The sequence below is a fragment of the Crinia signifera genome, chromosome 5, assembly GCF_055691185.1.
Source record: "Crinia signifera chromosome 5, ASM5569118v1, whole genome shotgun sequence".
Classification (NCBI taxonomy): domain Eukaryota; kingdom Metazoa; phylum Chordata; class Amphibia; order Anura; family Myobatrachidae; genus Crinia; species Crinia signifera.
This window is the reverse complement of record NC_139221.1, coordinates 204,259,039-204,274,240: the sequence shown is the minus strand read 5'-3', so window position 1 is coordinate 204,274,240 and position 15,202 is coordinate 204,259,039. Positions and strand designations below refer to the sequence as shown.

Below are 15,202 nucleotides of genomic sequence, written 5' to 3'. Positions count from 1 at the left end.
CAGAAGGTCCGTCAAGCCTTGTGGCTATTAACGTTCAGTGCGCCCTGCATAAGTTCTGACAGGTACTGTAGCGTACAGGTACCACTAAGTCATTATATGGCTGACAATATCACAAATTTACAACATTATAATGTCCCTCTTTCCCCCGCTCACGAGAAACGCCTGACGCGCGTTTCGCAAATGAGCTTTTTCAAAGGCCAACCGGGTGGGCGCCCGGAAGCCGCTTTTAAACCATGGCTTCATCAATATTCATCGGTTCAGGGGCGTGCCCCTGCTTTCTATTGGTGGGGGTGTGTCTTCCTTTCCCCATTGATTCCGAGCCGCAATCTACGACATCGTTCATGTGTGTGTTGTGTACACTACTCTACACATTCTGTGATGTATTAATTTAGATATATGATATCTCAGGTGTGTACTCTGTTGCACTAGTATAAAGGTTGCTTCTAGATTGGATCTGCGATATCACTACTGTGTATTCTGTTATACTGATAAAAGCATTATAAAGTTACATCTTGTATTTGGCATGTGTGGGCTGATTATGATTCTCAGACATCGGGGAATAGCTCTTTTACATATCTGAGCTTCGTTCCCATGTGTCCCATTCATTGCTGGTTAAGGCTAAATTACTGTAAGGCATCCTGTGTTATTCTATCAATCTCTATGGGCTGATAAGGCATCTTTTGGTGTCTTGATGGCTGTGCCTTGCATCAGCCAAAAGTATTATAAAGTTACATCTTGTATTTGACATATGTGGGCTGATTATGATTCTCTAACATCGGGGAATAGCTCTTTTACATGTCTGAGCTTCGTTCCCATATGTCCCATTCATTACTGGTTTTGGCTAGATTACTGTAAGGCATCCTGTGTTATTCTATCAATCTCTATGGGCTAATAAGGCATCTTTTAGTGTCTTAATGGCTGTGCCTCACATCAGCCGAAGGGGTATATTGGGTATATTATGATAGGGGCACTCCACTTGTGCATAAACAATATGTGATTCAAAAGTGAGTCTAAACGAAAGATATATAAAATGCAATTGGTATGATACTAAGTGTCTATTAGGATGTTGACGGTTCTAATGACAAACAGTGAGAAAAGGTGTGATTAAACAATGATAAAAAGTGAAAAATTCGTGACAAGCCAAATCTAGACAGTGCTCATGTTTTAGATAGTTTTATTTGATATTTATTGTTATTATTGGAGGTGAATTCGGTGTGATGTTCATGTGCTCACAGAAAATGTGTTGTGTGAGTTTTTCTCACGTGGTTGGGACATGATTGTGCAGACAGTTTGGACATAATTGTGCAAATAGTTAATCCCTACTTATGATACCGTCATGGGCATCATGTGTAGATTTATAAAGTGTTGACGTGTTTGTGTGTAAAGGTAATCGGGTGCCAGGTCCCCATTTTTCATAAAGGGATTAAAGTCTCTTTGGACTGGTGCTATTCCCCTATTTGTTTATATGAGGCATAGGGGTAATATCACATCATATATATCTGATGATATTCATCAGTGGTATCATTCCCCTCGAAAGTCATGCTTGATTTTAGGGTAAACATTTGAAATATTGGCAGATTCTTTATAGGAAAATGGTATAGTTATTCTCCTCATTGAGACCTTGGGGTGACATGGTTCCCATTAGGAAAATGAGTCTCGTCTCTTGCTTCAAGAGTTCTCTGTCCCAGTCCCCTCTTCTAATGCCCATCTCTATCTTCGACATGCCAAAGGCTTTTAGGCCTTTTGTGTTTCCCTGATGGAATTTTAGAAAATGTCGGGCAACTGGTGTGAGGGTTTTGAAATTTTCCTTATCTCTTCTTGCATTCTTTATGCTCAGGAGGTGTTCAGAGAGTCTTTTTTTCAGGGGTCTCTTGGTCTTCCCTATATAATGTTTTCCGCATGGGCACTCTAGGTTGTATATTACCCCTTCAGTGTTGCAAGAGATATATTGTCCAATTTTCCAATTCTTGTTGAATTTGTCAGTGTAGGTATTTTGTTGGACCATGAAGGGGCATAACCTGCATGTGCCGCATTTGTAGGAACCTTTTCGTGTGATCTTTGGTTTGGTGTTCTTCTCGAGGTGACTGTGGACAAGGATATCTCTCAGGTTGTGACTCCTTCTCCAACTGATATCCACTGTATCGCCCAGAAATCCACATAGATCTCGGTCCGTTTTTAGGATATCCAGATGTTTGTTAAGTACGCCTTGGATCTCTCTCCATTCATGGCAGAAGGTTCCCACAAACCTTATCTTTTCCTGTGTTTCTGTTTTCTTGGGTTTGGGGATCAGGAGTGACTCCCTGTCCAGTTTTGATGTTTCCTTCCTTGCTCTTTGTATGGCTCGATTACTGTACCCTCTGTTTTTTAGTCTTTGACTTAGTTCACCTGCTCGCAAGTCATAGGTGGTCTGATCTGAGCAATTTCTTTTGGTACGTAAAAATTCTCCTTTTGGGAGACCTTTCTTGACGGGTGGGAAGTGTGCACTCTGTTGGTGCAATAAGGAGTTAGTTGCCGTTTTTTTGCGGAACAGATCTGTGGTGATAGAACCATCTGCCTCGATGTTGATCCGCAGATCCAGGTATTCTACTCCGCTTTGACTCATGCTGCAAGTAAGTTTAAGGTTCAGGTCGTTGGTGTTCAATATATTCAGAAATTGTGTGAATAATTCCTTTTCCCCTTCCCAGATAATCAGTAAATCATCTATGTAGCGGAGCCACATTAGAACGTGGTCCGTATAGATTTCATTGATTTCGGTAAAGACTCGTTCCCGCTCCCACCACCCCAGGTACAGGTTCGCATACGTTGGGGCACATGTACTCCCCATCGCAGTCCCCCGCACCTGGAGGTAGTAGCGGTCCTCACATACGAAATAGTTTTTAGTCAATACGAATCGTAGTAGTCTGATGATAAATTCATTGAGGGGTACCTCTTTGTCCATACTTAGGAAGTATTTTGTCGCCTCAATGCCATATTTGTGGATGATACTTGTGTATAGATTTTCCACGTCACAAGTAATTAACCATGTGTTCTTATTAAGGTTAATGCCTTGTAGTTTATTCAGTACGTCCATTGTATCGCGTACGTACGATGGTAATGTTGTGACGTGTTTTCTTAGTTGTGAATCCACGAATTGGCTGGCCCTTTCTGTGAGGCCCCCCATGCCAGAGACAATGGGTCTCCCTGGGGGGTTCTCCTCACATTTATGGACTTTGGGTAACAGATATAAGGTAGGTATCTTCACATTTTTTACTTCCAAGAATTGATATTGTGTCTTGGTGATTGTACCCTCTCTGACTGCTCCATCAAGTATATTCTGGTATATTGTCATGTAATCACTGGTAGGGTTGAAAGTGAGCCTCTTATAGCATGTACTGTCATCAAGTTGTCTCCTCAGTTCTTTAGTGTACTTCTCCAAAGACCATAAGACAATGTTCCCCCCTTTGTCCGAGGGCTTGATGATAGTGTCATCCCAATGTTTCATCTCATCAAGTGCCGCTTTTTCTTGGGGGTTAAGATTGTCATTATGGATATGTTTTCGTTTTTTGTTCTCAATTTTGTCAAGGTCTGCACTGACCATTTCCAAGAATACCTTGACTTGGGGGCAGATCGAGATGTCAGGAAGAAAAATAGACTTCTTTTTTAAGGGCTTCGTCGATTCACTTCCCTTGATGTTCTCATTGTCCTCTGAGAGTTCTTCCAGCATTTGGATCATTTCCAGGTCTTGTATGTCTGGGAATGAGACTGGATGTGATGGTGTCACAAAACCACTCCCTCGGTCCAGGTTCTCAAATGTGGACTCGGTCTCTTGTGTACGTTTAGCATAAAATTTCTTAAGGAGTAGTTTCCTAATGTATAGGTTGAGATCTTTTTCATATTCAAACCTATCAAAGGATTTTGTGGGGGAAAAGGAAAGGCCTCTATTAAGAACCGTAGTCTGTGGTTCAGTTAGAATGTGGTCGGTTAGGTTAATTATCCTTAAGGAGTCCTCTGGGGTTACCTCCTGTGTCTCCTCGTTTCTTTGTGATCTTCCCTCCATTCTCTTTGGTTTCTCTTTCTTCTTCTTTCCCCTTCTAATCCTCCAAGATCTCTCCCCAGGGTATCTCTGATATCCCTGGGGCTGACCCCTAAAAAATCACGCCTGTTTTTAGATGGGTGGCCGGTGTCTGATGATAAGTCACCGTCAGAGGAGTCTATCTCGGATGTCACATAGCCCGTGTTGTCATTGGGTGTTCTCCTTCTATGATTGCCCATCCATTTGTATACTCTATTGGACTGGAAGTCATTTTGGTCCCTCAAAAGTTTGTTCTTTTTTCTACTGATCACTTCCTTTTCAATTTCCTCTAATTCTTGTTTTATTTTGCGGTAGGTTTTTTAAAACTTCTCTAGACTCTCAAAGTTTCTCAGTCTCTCTCCCAAAGTCGCAATTTCTTGTGTTTGTTTGTTCAGTAATATTTCGTCGTGTTTGATGAGAATGCCTATGAGATTGAGTGAGCATGTTGTTAAGGTCTTTTCCCATTCTACCTTGAGTGACTCATTGGCCAACTCAAAGGATGGGAAGACTCGAGGTCTTAGCCCTCTAGGGGTGATTTGTTGTTTGATATAACTTTCGAACGTGGCCTTATTCCAGAATGTTCTGGTTTGTTTTGCCAATATCGTTTTAAGTGTGTATAGATCACCGATCCAATCTTCTTGTGAGGTATTGATATGTGTAATATCTTTTTCCAACATCGTTTCCAAGCTTTTTTTCAGGTTAGTTTGTCTGTCAATCAATTCTTGACTAAGACTGAATGCTGGGGGGGGGAGACCTCCAGGATTGAGGCCTGACCCTGTTGGATTCGGGTTGAACATGGTTTAGGGCGGCTATCCGTGTTATCACCACGGTTGTACACGATGTGTATTTATTATATATATATAAGAACAGGTATATTTACTGATGTGCCGTGCTGATCAGAACAAGAGTGTGCGTTTAATCACCAACTTGAACAAAAAGAGGAGAGGAATGTTTTGATCGCACAGGAAATTTTTATATGTAGAGGAGGATACCTTTTAATCACCATATAGTCTCAAATGACTTTTATAGGTGTAAGGTGTGCTACCGCTCAGCACTGAAATGGATGCAAAAGAGAAAACAACAGAGTGCTTTTTTTGCGGTGCACCACAAGAAAAATAGTCTCTTTATAAAAAGTAACTTTTATTGACGTATTTTAAAAAGAATGTTGCGAACATAAAAATAAAAATATACATATAACACAAGACAAATTTGGATAAAAAGGAATATATATAATTATATAACCAGTGACACCAGGAGCCCAATGGTTATAATGTAATTACCGTCAACCCTGTTTTTGACATCCACATGTGAAGATATATGTCGAAATTTCGACAGTGCGCATAAGCACGTTTAAAGTCGCACGGTCATACAGACTCCCTTACACAGCAGGAAATCTGTCGGAGCAACAAATCAAACACAGGGCTTTGGTGTCGATTGAGCACAAATTACTAGATATCTCATTGTGATCACCCACCACAGGGATGTGCAGACAGTGACACTGTTGAATGTGGTTCATATTGTTTAATATATATACTCAGAACCCATCTTATGATGTGATTTGTGTCGATCAATCTTGACTGGTAGAAGCACAATTGTGGCATACCATATATGTCCAAACATTAACTGCTGCTACCCACATCTCTAAAGAATTGGTGAACGGACGGGACGCCGACCGTATCCAATTAAGGACATACTTACCACCAATCGGAGAAAATAGGGACATGGTTCCCAATTCAGTGGACTAATATAGAAATATCCACTGTCTCCAATTTATTGGTAGTTGAACCACAAGGTCATACTGACGCAATTAATAAGATAACCCCACATCCCTCCCAAACCCCCGCCACGTTAGGAAGTCTGATTCCTTTTTATCCAAATTTGTCTTGTGTTATATGTATATTTTTATTTTTATGTTCGCAACATTCTTTTTAAAATACGTCAATAAAAGTTACTTTTTATAAAGAGACTATTTTTCTTGTGGTGCACCGCAAAAAAAGCACTCTGTTGTTTTCTCTTTTGCATCCATTTCAGTGCTGAGCGGTAGCACACCTTACACCTATAAAAGTCATTTGAGACTATATGGTGATTAAAAGGTATCCTCCTCTACATATAAAAATTTCCTGTGCGATCAAAACATTCCTCTCCTCTTTTTGTTCAAGTTGGTGATTAAACGCACACTCTTGTTCTGATCAGCACGGCACATCAGTAAATATACCTGTTCTTATATATATATAATAAATACACATCGTGTACAACCGTGGTGATAACACGGATAGCCGCCCTAAACCATGTTCAACCCGAATCCAACAGGGTCAGGCCTCAATCCTGGAGGTCTCCCCCCCCCAGCATTCAGTCTTAGTCAAGAATTGATTGACAGACAAACTAACCTGAAAAAAAGCTTGGAAACGATGTTGGAAAAAGATATTACACATATCAATACCTCACAAGAAGATTGGATCGGTGATCTATACACACTTAAAACGATATTGGCAAAACAAACCAGAACATTCTGGAATAAGGCCACGTTCGAAAGTTATATCAAACAACAAATCACCCCTAGAGGGCTAAGACCTCGAGTCTTCCCATCCTTTGAGTTGGCCAATGAGTCACTCAAGGTAGAATGGGAAAAGACCTTAACAACATGCTCACTCAATCTCATAGGCATTCTCATCAAACACGACGAAATATTACTGAACAAACAAACACAAGAAATTGCGACTTTGGGAGAGAGACTGAGAAACTTTGAGAGTCTAGAGAAGTTTCAAAAAACCTACCGCAAAATAAAACAAGAATTAGAGGAAATTGAAAAGGAAGTGATCAGTAGAAAAAAGAACAAACTTTTGAGGGACCAAAATGACTTCCAGTCCAATAGAGTATACAAATGGATGGGCAATCATAGAAGGAGAACACCCAATGACAACACGGGCTATGTGACATCCGAGATAGACTCCTCTGACGGTGACTTATCATCAGACACCGGCCACCCATCTAAAAACAGGCGTGATTTTTTAGGGGTCAGCCCCAGGGATATCAGAGATACCCTGGGGAGAGATCTTGGAGGATTAGAAGGGGAAAGAAGAAGAAAGAGAAACCAAAGAGAATGGAGGGAAGATCACAAAGAAACGAGGAGACACAGGAGGTAACCCCAGAGGACTCCTTAAGGATAATTAACCTAACCGACCACATTCTAACTGAACCACAGACTACGGTTCTTAATAGAGGCCTTTCCTTTTCCCCCACAAACTCCTTTGATAGGTTTGAATATGAAAAAGATCTCAACCTATACATTAGGAAACTACTCCTTAAGAAATTTTATGCTAAACGTACACAAGAGACCGAGTCCACATTTGAGAACATGGACCGAGGGAGTGGTTTTGTGACACCATCACATCCAGTCTCATTCCCAGACATACAAGACCTGGAAATGATCCAAATGCTGGAAGAACTCTCAGAGGACAATGAGAACATCAAGGGAAGTGAATCGACGAAGCCCTTAAAAAAGAAGTCTATTTTTCTTCCTGACATCTCGATCTGCCCCCAAGTCAAGGTATTCTTGGAAATGGTCAGTGCAGACCTTGACAAAATTGAGAACAAAAAACGAAAACATATCCATAATGACAATCTTAACCCCCAAGAAAAAGCGGCACTTGATGAGATGAAACATTGGGATGACACTATCATCAAGCCCTCGGACAAAGGGGGGAACATTGTCTTATGGTCTTTGGAGAAGTACACTAAAGAACTGAGGAGACAACTTGATGACAGTACATGCTATAAGAGGCTCACTTTCAACCCTACCAGTGATTACATGACAATATACCAGAATATACTTGATGGAGCAGTCAGAGAGGGTACAATCACCAAGACACAATATCAATTCTTGGAAGTAAAAAATGTGAAGATACCTACCTTATATCTGTTACCCAAAGTCCATAAATGTGAGGAGAACCCCCCAGGGAGACCCATTGTCTCTGGCATGGGGGGCCTCACAGAAAGGGCCAGCCAATTCGTGGATTCACAACTAAGAAAACACGTCACAACATTACCATCGTACGTACGCGATACAATGGACGTACTGAATAAACTACAAGGCATTAACCTTAATAAGAACACATGGTTAATTACTTGTGACGTGGAAAATCTATACACAAGTATCATCCACAAATATGGCATTGAGGCGACAAAATACTTCCTAAGTATGGACAAAGAGGTACCCCTCAATGAATTTATCATCAGACTACTACGATTCGTATTGACTAAAAACTATTTCGTATGTGAGGACCGCTACTACCTCCAGGTGCGGGGGACTGCGATGGGGAGTACATGTGCCCCAACGTATGCGAACCTGTACCTGGGGTGGTGGGAGCGGGAACGAGTCTTTACCGAAATCAATGAAATCTATACGGACCACGTTCTAATGTGGCTCCGCTACATAGATGATTTACTGATTATCTGGGAAGGGGAAAAGGAATTATTCACACAATTTCTGAATATATTGAACACCAACGACCTGAACCTTAAACTTACTTGCAGCATGAGTCAAAGCGGAGTAGAATACCTGGATCTGCGGATCAACATCGAGGCAGATGGTTCTATCACCACAGATCTGTTCCGCAAAAAAACGGCAACTAACTCCTTATTGCACCAACAGAGTGCACACTTCCCACCCGTCAAGAAAGGTCTCCCAAAAGGAGAATTTTTACGTACCAAAAGAAATTGCTCAGATCAGACCACCTATGACTTGCGAGCAGGTGAACTAAGTCAAAGACTAAAAAACAGAGGGTACAGTAATCGAGCCATACAAAGAGCAAGGAAGGAAACATCAAAACTGGACAGGGAGTCACTCCTGATCCCCAAACCCAAGAAAACAGAAACACAGGAAAAGATAAGGTTTGTGGGAACCTTCTGCCATGAATGGAGAGAGATCCAAGGCGTACTTAACAAACATCTGGATATCCTAAAAACGGACCGAGATCTATGTGGATTTCTGGGCGATACAGTGGATATCAGTTGGAGAAGGAGTCACAACCTGAGAGATATCCTTGTCCACAGTCACCTCGAGAAGAACACCAAACCAAAGATCACACGAAAAGGTTCCTACAAATGCGGCACATGCAGGTTATGCCCCTTCATGGTCCAACAAAATACCTACACTGACAAATTCAACAAGAATTGGAAAATTGGACAATATATCTCTTGCAACACTGAAGGGGTAATATACAACCTAGAGTGCCCATGCGGAAAACATTATATAGGGAAGACCAAGAGACCCCTGAAAAAAAGACTCTCTGAACACCTCCTGAGCATAAAGAATGCAAGAAGAGATAAGGAAAATTTCAAAACCCTCACACCAGTTGCCCGACATTTTCTAAAATTCCATCAGGGAAACACAAAAGGCCTAAAAGCCTTTGGCATGTCGAAGATAGAGATGGGCATTAGAAGAGGGGACTGGGACAGAGAACTCTTGAAGCAAGAGACGAGACTCATTTTCCTAATGGGAACCATGTCACCCCAAGGTCTCAATGAGGAGAATAACTATACCATTTTCCTATAAAGAATCTGCCAATATTTCAAATGTTTACCCTAAAATCAAGCATGACTTTCGAGGGGAATGATACCACTGATGAATATCATCAGATATATATGATGTGATATTACCCCTATGCCTCATATAAACAAATAGGGGAATAGCACCAGTCCAAAGAGACTTTAATCCCTTTATGAAAAATGGGGACCTGGCACCCGATTACCTTTACACACAAACACGTCAACACTTTATAAATCTACACATGATGCCCATGACGGTATCATAAGTAGGGATTAACTATTTGCACAATTATGTCCAAACTGTCTGCACAATCATGTCCCAACCACGTGAGAAAAACTCACACAACACATTTTCTGTGAGCACATGAACATCACACCGAATTCACCTCCAATAATAACAATAAATATCAAATAAAACTATCTAAAACATGAGCACTGTCTAGATTTGGCTTGTCACGAATTTTTCACTTTTTATCATTGTTTAATCACACCTTTTCTCACTGTTTGTCATTAGAACCGTCAACATCCTAATAGACACTTAGTATCATACCAATTGCATTTTATATATCTTTCGTTTAGACTCACTTTTGAATCACATATTGTTTATGCACAAGTGGAGTGCCCCTATCATAATATACCCAATATACCCCTTCGGCTGATGTGAGGCACAGCCATTAAGACACTAAAAGATGCCTTATTAGCCCATAGAGATTGATAGAATAACACAGGATGCCTTACAGTAATCTAGCCAAAACCAGTAATGAATGGGACATATGGGAACGAAGCTCAGACATGTAAAAGAGCTATTCCCCGATGTTAGAGAATCATAATCAGCCCACATATGTCAAATACAAGATGTAACTTTATAATACTTTTGGCTGATGCAAGGCACAGCCATCAAGACACCAAAAGATGCCTTATCAGCCCATAGAGATTGATAGAATAACACAGGATGCCTTACAGTAATTTAGCCTTAACCAGCAATGAATGGGACACATGGGAACGAAGCTCAGATATGTAAAAGAGCTATTCCCCGATGTCTGAGAATCATAATCAGCCCACACATGCCAAATACAAGATGTAACTTTATAATGCTTTTATCAGTATAACAGAATACACAGTAGTGATATCGCAGATCCAATCTAGAAGCAACCTTTATACTAGTGCAACAGAGTACACACCTGAGATATCATATATCTAAATTAATACATCACAGAATGTGTAGAGTAGTGTACACAACACACACATGAACGATGTCGTAGATTGCGGCTCGGAATCAATGGGGAAAGGAAGACACACCCCCACCAATAGAAAGCAGGGGCACGCCCCTGAACCGATGAATATTGATGAAGCCATGGTTTAAAAGCGGCTTCCGGGCGCCCACCCGGTTGGCCTTTGAAAAAGCTCATTTGCGAAACGCGCGTCAGGCGTTTCTCGTGAGCGGGGGAAAGAGGGACATTATAATGTTGTAAATTTGTGATATTGTCAGCCATATATCGACTTAGTGGTACCTGTACGCTACAGTACCTGTCAGAACTTATGCAGGGCGCACTGAACGTTAATAGCCACAAGGCTTGACGGACCTTCTGCACTCAGTGCAATTGTAACATTTGTAACCAGAGTTGCGGAGCTCTGCAAACAGTTATACTGTTTGATGATTTGTAAAGTGTGATCCACACGAGTCAACACCCCATTAATACAGTGTATATCGTTGCTCAAATCCGGCAAGATGTATCAACACACCCTAGTCGCACAGCTCGATTTCTGTACATAAGTGTTATTGAAATACTTCTGTCTGTGATCACTCGCTGCAGGGCTCTGCAGACAGTGACACTGTTTGGTGTCTTTTCAGTATAAACATACACGAATTCCAATACCTGACTGACACACTGTATACTTTGTAACACTCCTTTCTAATAGGGTGTATCAGCGTGCTTCAACCGCACAACCAGACAGACCCCTGCATATGGTGAAATTGAACAATAAAACAATTAAATATTCTGTTACTATTTGCTGCAGGGCTCTGCGGACAATGACATTGTTTTGATGTTCCGGCTAATGTGACACATACAAACTATTATATCCAATTGACACAGTGTGTATTTCCTAATTTTGATTATATTGTATTGGGGTTGGCTAAAACCAGTGGCTACATCGACACATCAACTGTGGACACAGGATATATAAAAAAACATACACACTCGGTGCTTCTGGCGGCTAATCGCCATTGATATTAAAGATTACGGCTTCTCGATGTATGCGTTAATTGAATTCTGATTAAATTACACTACTGGTGGTAGCATTGTGACAATACTTACAACAGCACTGATTTGAAACATATCTCATGAGCGTCGACCTGAGTGTGGGAATGTACACCATAAAGATATCTGTTGTAATATATTAACATTGGCTGTAGATCCCTACTGGTAACAACATAACCAGTGACACCAGGAGCCCAATGGTTATAATGTAATTATATAACCAGTGACACCAGGAGCCCAATGGTTATAATGTAATTACCGTCAACCCTGTTTTTGACATCCACATGTGAAGATATATGTCGAAATTTCGACAGTGCGCATAAGCACGTTTAAAGTCGCACGGTCATACAGACTCCCTTACACAGCAGGAAATCTGTCGGAGCAACAAATCAAACACAGGGCTTTGGTGTCGATTGAGCACAAATTACTAGATATCTCATTGTGATCACCCACCACAGGGATGTGCAGACAGTGACACTGTTGAATGTGGTTCATATTGTTTAATATATATACTCAGAACCCATCTTATGATGTGATTTGTGTCGATCAATCTTGACTGGTAGAAGCACAATTGTGGCATACAATATATGTCCAAACATTAACTGCTGCTACCCACATCTCTAAAGAATTGGTGAACGGACGGGACGCCGACCGTATCCAATTAAGGACATACTTACCACCAATCGGAGAAAATAGGGACATGGTTCCCAATTCAGTGGACTAATATAGAAATATCCACTGTCTCCAATTTATTGGTAGTTGAACCACAAGGTCATACTGACGCAATTAATAAGATAACCCCACATCCCTCCCAAACCCCCGCCACGTTAGGAAGTCTGATTCCTTTTTATCCAAATTTGTCTTGTGTTATATGTATATTTTTATTTTTATGTTCGCAACATTCTTTTTAAAATACGTCAATAAAAGTTACTTTTTATAAAGAGACTATTTTTCTTGTGGTGCACCGCAAAAAAAGCACTCTGTTGTTTTCTCTTTTGCATCCATTTCAGTGCTGAGCGGTAGCACACCTTACACCTATAAAAGTCATTTGAGACTATATGGTGATTAAAAGGTATCCTCCTCTACATATAAAAATTTCCTGTGCGATCAAAACATTCCTCTCCTCTTTTAGCTTCTCAATATAGCCATTATGTGATTGGAACATATTAAGGTGTGTCCTGTAGTTTCCAAGATTTTACCACATATAAACAGATAGTAAATTAATAACTACTGTATAGGGGGTGATGAATTGTATAAATGAAAAGTGCTGTGGTGCTCCTCTAGCAGTGCAAAATATCCACTAAATATGCCAGGACCGTAGTCGAGGAATATGAATCACTTTAATTATTGCTGGCAAATGATCTGAAGTCAATGAATTGAACATTTTAACACGAATTGAACACTGAAGTCAATGAATTGAAAACCCCTCAAAAAAAAATCAAAACAAAACACAGCCACTGTGAGCGAGGCTGGCATTTTTAACGGATATTTTGCACATCTCTCACGGCAATGTTTGCACTCAAAGTACCACTAACATGAATTGGAAAATTACAACACGACTGGTTAAACTGCTTTTGTTAACCAAAGTGGGAATGTGCAGACTGCCTTCCTTGATCAAAGGACTTTATCAAATGCAGTAGAAGTTGTCTTGCTGAGCGACGTGCTTAAGCGCGATCACTCAGCAAACATAGCGGTACACCCGCGATGCACCCAGTGATGAGTGCTGAGTGATTACACTTAGAAATAGGGCTGAAATCGCCCCATGTGTATGCCCTTTAGATAGTAACATTGCTGGATTTCCTATGACAATGTCAGAGCTCTCTTGTGCAACTGTAGCGAACAAACAACATTCAGCTTTGAACGTATCGGAGCCCAATAAAACAATACTGTCCCCATCATGGCACCAATGTTTAAATCATATAAGTGAATACTCACTTGTAGCTTTCAACCTGTCGGCAAGAAGAGACTGTAACAAATGAGTCTGTTTTAGAACTGTATCTCAGGGGACCAGGTATAAGAAACCCTGGCAAGTAACGCCCAAATGCATAGCTCTCCTGCTCAAAGAACATGAGCATCCCATCCATCGATTGAATGCAAATCAAATCTCGACCTGTAGAAGAAAAAAAAATAACTTACTGAATGAAAATTAGCCTGCCATTGCCCTGTGTCTATTTAACCAGCCTGCCATTGCCCTGTGTCTATTTAACCAGCCTGCCATTGCCCTGTGTCTATCTAACCAGCCTGTCATTGCCCTGTGTCTATCTAACCAGCCTGCCATTGCCCTGTGTCTATTTAACCAGCCTGCCAATGCCCTGTGTCTATTTAACCAGCCTGCCATTGCCCTGTGTCTATTTAACCAGCCTGCCATTGCCCTGTGTCTATCTAACCAGCCTGTCATTGCCCTGTGTCTATCTAACCAGCCTGCCATTGCCCTGTGTCTATTTAACCAGCCTGCCATTGCCCTGTGTCTATCTAACCAGCCTGTCATTGCCCTGTGTCTATCTAACCAGCCTGCCATTGCCCTGTGTCTATTTAACCAGCCTGCCATTGCCCTGTGTCTATCTAATCAGCCTGTCATTGCCCTGTGTCTATTTAACCAGCCTGCCATTGCCCTGTGTCTATCTAACCAGCCTGTCATTGCCCTGTGTCTATCTAACCAGCCTGCCATTGCCCTGTGTCTATTTAACCAGCCTGCCATTGCCCTGTGTCTATTTAATCAGCCTGTCATTGCCCTGTGTCTATTTAACCAGCCTGCCATTGCCCTGTGTCTATCTAACCAGCCTGTCATTGCCCTGTGTCTATCTAACCAGCCTGCCATTACCCTGTGTCTATTTAACCAGCCTGCCATTGCCCTGTGTCTATTTAATCAGCCTGTCATTGCCCTGTGTCTATTTAACCAGCCTGCCATTGACCTGTGTCTATCTAACCAGCCTGTCATTGCCCTGTGTCTATCTAACCAGCCTGCCATTACCCTGTGTCTATTTAACCAGCCTGCCATTGCCCTGTGTCTATCTAATCAGCCTGTCATTGCCCTGTGTCTATTTAACCAGCCTGCCATTGCCCTGTGTCTATCTAACCAGCCTGTCATTGCCCTGTGTCTATCTAACCAGCCTGCCATTGCCCTGTGTCTATTTAACCAGCCTGCCATTGCCCTGTGTCTATCTAACCAGCCTGTAATTGCCCTGTGTCTATCTAACCAGCCTGCCATTGCCCTGTGTCTATTTAACCAGCCTGCCATTGCCCTGTGTCTATCTAACCAGCCTGACATTGCCCTGTGTCTATCTAACCAGCCTGCCATTGCCCTGTGTCTATTTAACCAGCCTGTAATTGCCCTGTGTCTATC

The 15,202-nt window shown here is 41.5% G+C and overlaps 1 protein-coding gene across 1 annotated transcript in view; it reads right to left on the bottom strand.

Moving 5' to 3' along the window:
* The window catches only part of LOC146005778 (protein PTHB1-like), a 489,046-nt gene that overhangs the window by 393,421 nt on the left and 80,423 nt on the right, over positions 1–15,202 (bottom strand). Inside the window, exon 5 of the mRNA XM_083145203.1 lies at positions 13,795–13,969. Coding sequence (XP_083001329.1) covers positions 13,795–13,969 — 175 coding nt within the window. The remainder of the gene's footprint in view (positions 1–13,794; positions 13,970–15,202) is intronic.